Source organism: Octopus bimaculoides, chromosome 1, assembly GCF_001194135.2.
Source record: "Octopus bimaculoides isolate UCB-OBI-ISO-001 chromosome 1, ASM119413v2, whole genome shotgun sequence".
Classification (NCBI taxonomy): Eukaryota; Metazoa; Mollusca; class Cephalopoda; order Octopoda; family Octopodidae; genus Octopus; species Octopus bimaculoides.
Window position 1 is genome coordinate 114,977,647 of NC_068981.1, and position 5,710 is coordinate 114,983,356.

Below are 5,710 nucleotides of genomic sequence, written 5' to 3' on the forward strand. Positions count from 1 at the left end.
GTATACTTAGTGTTTGAAATAATGAATTATGCCAAATTATTCTCAAGAAACTGGCTGCCATCTGCATTATTTCTTCCATAATACTAGGTTTTCTCCAAACCAGAAAACTGCACAAAGTAAAGCCAAAAAAAAAAAAAAAACTGTTTTCTTGTTTTCTTAGTTATTTGCTGTGATCAGTGAATAAAAAAATTCACAACAGAATGGAGCATGCAATGAAGATAGTGGAAAGGGTGTTGGGGAGGAGAATTTGGAAAGGGGGTGGATGTGGACGAGATGCAATTTAGTTTTATGCCAGGAAGTGGGACAACAGATACAGTCTTCATTGCAAGGAGATTGCAAGAGAAATACTGAGATAAGGAGAAGAAGTTGATATGTACTTCGTTGATCTGGAAAGGGCATTTGATAGGGCTTCAAGGAAGGTGATTGAGTGGGCATTGAGGAAGAAAGGTGTACTAGAGGTAATAGTGAGAGCAGTGATGGTGTAAAGACGAGTTAGAATTGGATCAAAGATGTCAGAGGAGTTTGCGGTGAAAGTTGGCGTCCATCAGAGATTTGTGCTGTCACCATTGTTGTTTGCAATAGTGGTTGATGTGACAGAGTGCAAGAGAAGGATTGATAATGGAAATACTGTATGCTGATGACCTTGTTCTGATGAGTGAGACAATGGAGGTATTGAAGAAGAAGTTTTGGAAATGGAAGGAGGCATTTGAAAGCAAGGGTTTGATGGTAAACTTTGGGAAGATAAAGGTAATGGTGTGTGGGGTGGAAGGAGAAGTGTTAGTGAGTAAAATGGATTCATGTGGTGTATGTGGGAGGAGGGTAATGGCAAATGCAGTGTTGTGTATGAGATGTGAGAAATGGATTCATGGTAGATGTACGGAAATGAAGGTGACCCCCAAGACAGGCAAGAGAGTTTATTTGGGGAAGATGTGAGAAAGGAGCTGAAGGGCTGGTGGACCCAGAGGAAACATATATGTGACAAGGTAGAAATAGTGAAAGGGTTTTGTTGTGTGGGAGACAGGGTGGATGTGAAGCAGCTTTGACAGCAAGAGTGAGACTTGGCTGAGTGAAGTTCAGGGAATGTGGAGCATTGTTTTATGGGAAAAGATTCTCATTGAAGATGAAAAGAAGTGTCTATAGGAGTTGTGTGAAAGCTGCAATGCTGTATGGGAGTGAGACATGGTGTCTGAGTGGGGAGAGATGGCAGTTTTGAGAATGACCGAGAGAACAATGGTGAGAGAAATGTGGTGTGAAATTGTTTGATAAGAGGAGGACTGAGGACTTGATGGGGATACTGGGGCTGGAAGAATCTGTGGAATGGTTGACAGGAGTGAATGGAGTGCAGTGGTATGGGCATGTGTTGAGGAGGAATGAGGAGGGAGCTTGAGTTTGAGGTAAATGTGGGTAAATTGGGAGGGCTGGCTTGAGAAGGGAGGATACCCAAAACCGGGCAAGATGGTGTGAGGGCAGTTGCTATGGCATTGAGGTAGATCTGGCTACCCCCGTTAACAGGGACAAAACCCCGGATTTAAAACACTGGATGATGATGAATGGAAATTATCAAATTATCTTATGTAATTTTAACTGTTGGAACATACCATGTTGTGTGATTTTTAAGCAGCTTGTCACTAAACAAATCCATGTATGCCACTGCTGCTGAGGAGAGTAGTATATACATTTCACAGAAATAAACTGGTTGTCATATTTGCTAGATTTATATGAGTTGTGAAGACAATGAGTGTTAATTTGTTGAGAAAGTTTTGAGATGGGTATTTTGTTTCTCCTTAAATCTCTCTTTTCTTTGAATAGATGATAACACCACTGGCAAGATACTATTATCTTGCTAGGGGAATTGGGGAGATATTTTTTCAACTCTATTGGTTGTATGTCATTTTATTTGGGTGGCTTCAAAAGGCTGATTTTGATAGAGCTTAATGAACACTTAGACTTTCTGGTAGTGAAACTAGTTGAAAGACATTTGTGATTACATTATAGCTTGAAACATCTTTCATGCTTACTGTCTTTTTAAGTTTTTATTCTATCATCACCAAAATAACCTTTCACAGTATGAAAGCTATTCTTTTGTCATGAACATTCATCAGTACATGATATTAGTAGTTGATCTGACATAAAGTTTTCATTTATGTGTATGTGTGTGAATATGTATGTCCATTCATTTATTCAATTAAATTTTATTATGTTATGCACTGTTTTATTTGACTTATATTCTATTTTGCATCTTGAATTAAGAATTCTGGAAAATTATTAAATAAATCAGCACCATCCGAGTGGGATCACTGCCAGAGCAACGGCCTCGCTCCCGTGCCGGTGGCATGTAAAAAGCACCATTTGAGCGTGGCCATTGCCAGTACCGCCAGACTGGCCTTCGTGCCAGTGGCACGTAAAAAGCACCCTCTACACTCTTGGAGTGGTTGGCGTTAGGAAGGGCATCCAGCAATAGAAACTCTGCCAGATCAGATTGGAGTCTGGTATTGCCATCTGGTTCGCCAGTCCCCAGTCAAATCGTCCAACCCATACTAGTATGGAAAGCAGACGTTAAATGATGATGATGATGATGAAACCATTTCTGTTGGTGTTTGTGGAAAGGGATTTTATTGATGTAGTATGTGCATTTTCAAACATGATTTTATATTATTGTTTGTTGGTTTTTTTTTTTTCAGCCATCTCTTGATGAACCCATGCAAGTAGATGCTTCTCCTGAAGAAAATGAGAATATAAAAAATGACCATGCTATTGTAGAAAGTACAACTTTGGTAATATGACATAGTTTTTAAACATTCTTCTTGAACTTTATGAATGGGTATCTAAATGATTAAAAAGAAATAAATTTTGTTGTGAAAGATTTGGGTAGTGCATTTCTTTAGTAAATATAATATTCTATTATTGGTTTCAAATTTTGGCACAATGCCAGCAATTTCAAGGGTGGGAGTAAGTCGATTACTTTGATCTCAGTGCTCAAATGGTACTTATTTTATCAATCTTGAAAGGATGAGAGGCAAAGTCAACTTAAGCAGAATTTGAACTCAGAACAAAAAGACAGATGAAATGCCTCTAAGCATTTTACCTGGCATGTTAATGGTTCTGCCAGCTCACCACCTTCATAATGTATTGAACTCAAATTTGTTCTGATCATTACAATATTGGTTAAATGTATAAAGGTGTGTCTTAGATTCTAAAATTGAGTCTTCATTACCTTTTTATCCCCTTTTTGCTTTGTTGGTATTGGCAGGGTTTCTGCAGCACACTTTCTCATCACATGCTGCAGTCACTTGTCTCCTTCATGAATTTAGCATCCTGAGATTATCCTCCACTGCTTAGGCTCTTTACATTGGTTCTTTTCACTTTGATTGCTTGGTGCTTCTACCAACTTTTATCCTACATTCACATATTTGTTCATGTGCTGATGCCCATTTTTCCTCCCTCCTTATCGTTGTTTCGCTATTCATATTTGCTAAAATTACATGCCTAGCAGAACATGTTCACATTATTCTTTCTAGTCTTTGCACATCCTTTATATTCCTCAAGTTTCATTTGTTTCTGTTTCTTTGTAGTATCATATTTTGTGTATAACCATCATACAATCTGCCCATCACTTGGAAAGAAAACCATTTTGTTTCTAGTAGTGGTAATAGTTCCTTGAACTTTTTCGATCTCTTTCTTCTTTGTACTTTTACCTTCCAGCAGCTGAAAGAATTCATTTCATGAGGGTTCTAGCTGTTACCTGCTCTTGTGTATCTGCTACATATGTGTTCCTTCTCTTCTGTCAGCCTATTTGTGATCCCCTGTATCTTTCGCTTGCCTATTGTATACATTAGGCATACCCTGTAGAATTTCTACCTACTCTCAAGCTGAACCACTTCCCAGATGGCAGTATTTTTTACTTGCTAACTAAAATAATTTACTTTCGTATGTTTACATTTTGGCTTCTATTCTCTGAGACTTGTAATTCTTCAATATATACTACTGCTGTAAGAACGAGGCATTAGCATACAGAAGTTCCTATGCTGAACAAGTTTTGAACTACTCTCTTGTGATCTGGAGAACTGCATGCCAAATTCTTCATTGTACTTGTTGCTAGCTCTCAGCTGACAGCACCCTTATACATAGTTCATATAACTCTAGCAAGCAAGTCACTAGTAGCCAGTTTTCTTAAACTGGCTTCCTGTAGAGTCTGATACTCTGTCAAAAGCTTTCTCTAATTGTGAGGTCTAATATCACTAGTCTATGTTAAGCTGTCCATTGGGCATCAAAAAAGAACAGCTGTTTATACTGTTTCCTTGTATTGTGGTACAAGCTCAGATTTGCTTCATAGCAGTACTGATCTTTGTATCATGGTCAAACCTATATGAACACTTCTGTAACCAACCATCTTGATGTTGTCAGTTATGTCCATTGAAGCCACTCTCTATGATAAAGAAGTTGCTGTCTTCCATTTGCTCACCTGTCAATCTTGACTGTTGGTGTATGTTAGGCTAATCATGTTGCCTAAGACTCACCTAACCTTAAATGTTCTGTTACATTCTCTGATTACCTCTGATTACCTTGATCCATTTTCTGCCAACATCATACATATTCCATTCATTCTAGCATTTTACCTACTTAAAAGAATTTGTATTGGTGTTACTTGTCTGTGAGCAGTCTATTTCATGTCTTGCTTTCATTCTAGTACATCCAGACCTACTCTTCATTGTGCTGATGTTGATGTATTTAACCCTTAAGTTTTGCACCTTAAAGTAAAAGAGAAGTTTCTGCTGATTTGGATGATAGTGGATGGGTTGCATAATGTTCACTTATTAGGAAGAGAGATGGTAGGGGCCACTTGATGGTGGATGAGGAGTGCTCACACCTAGCTACCTCACTGTTTTCTGCAATAGCTAACTTGATGTTAGTATCTGTTGATACAGTTGGTGGATTTTCTAATTGTGAAGATCATTTTTGATAGTTTTTACAGTCAAAAGCCTTCCTATCACCAACAATTTTATAGAATGAACTAGATGCATTTTATCATGCCACTAACACTTGAAAGGTTATCTAAGATTAGTCTCTCCTCAGCATTGTATCAATTTCTATTCAGAGTTACTGCTCTTAGACTGCTTGCCTTGTTTACTGCAGTTTGCTGAGTCCATGTCTTCTCTGTGATTAAGGCAGAATCTTTTGCATATAGTGTTGGGTTTGTTCAAAGCCCCCATTTTCAAAAATGGGTCACCTTCTGTACAACTTCAAAACCATGTGTCTCCATGATGTAAGGAGGTGTTACATCTATTAAAATGACTCATTATGCCAATCATTGGTAGGCTCTTTAATTATCAGGGGAAACCTTGCTAGAGTTCTTATGGTAAATGGGCTTGTGTTTGCTCCATTATGAGACAGTTTTACAATGGTAGTTTGAAATAACTGGCAAAAAATTTGGCTGTTAGTATGGCTAGTTAGAAATTGAAGCTGTCTTAAGAGGAAGGGTCATTTTGCTTGCAGCAAACTTTGCTTTGCAGAGGACGTATCATCATCATCATCATCATCATCGTTTAACGTCCGCTTTCCATGCTAGCATGGGTTGGACGATTTGACTGAGGACTGGTGAAACCGGATGGCAACACCAGGCTCCAGTCTGATTTGGCAGAGTTTCTACAGCTGGATGCCCTTCCTAACGCCAACCACTCAGAGAGTGTAGTGGGTGCTTTTACGTGTCACC

At 38.6% G+C, this 5,710-nt stretch overlaps 1 protein-coding gene across 6 annotated transcripts in view; it reads left to right on the top strand.

Annotated features, from left to right (window-relative positions):
* The window catches only part of LOC106877864 (COP9 signalosome complex subunit 1), a 128,887-nt gene that overhangs the window by 32,625 nt on the left and 90,552 nt on the right, over nt 1–5,710 (top strand). For all 6 annotated transcript variants that reach the window (XM_014926899.2, XM_014926900.2, XM_014926901.2 and 3 more), the window contains one exon: nt 2,682–2,774. In XM_014926899.2, the coding sequence (XP_014782385.1) occupies nt 2,682–2,774 (93 nt within the window). The remainder of the gene's footprint in view (nt 1–2,681; nt 2,775–5,710) is intronic.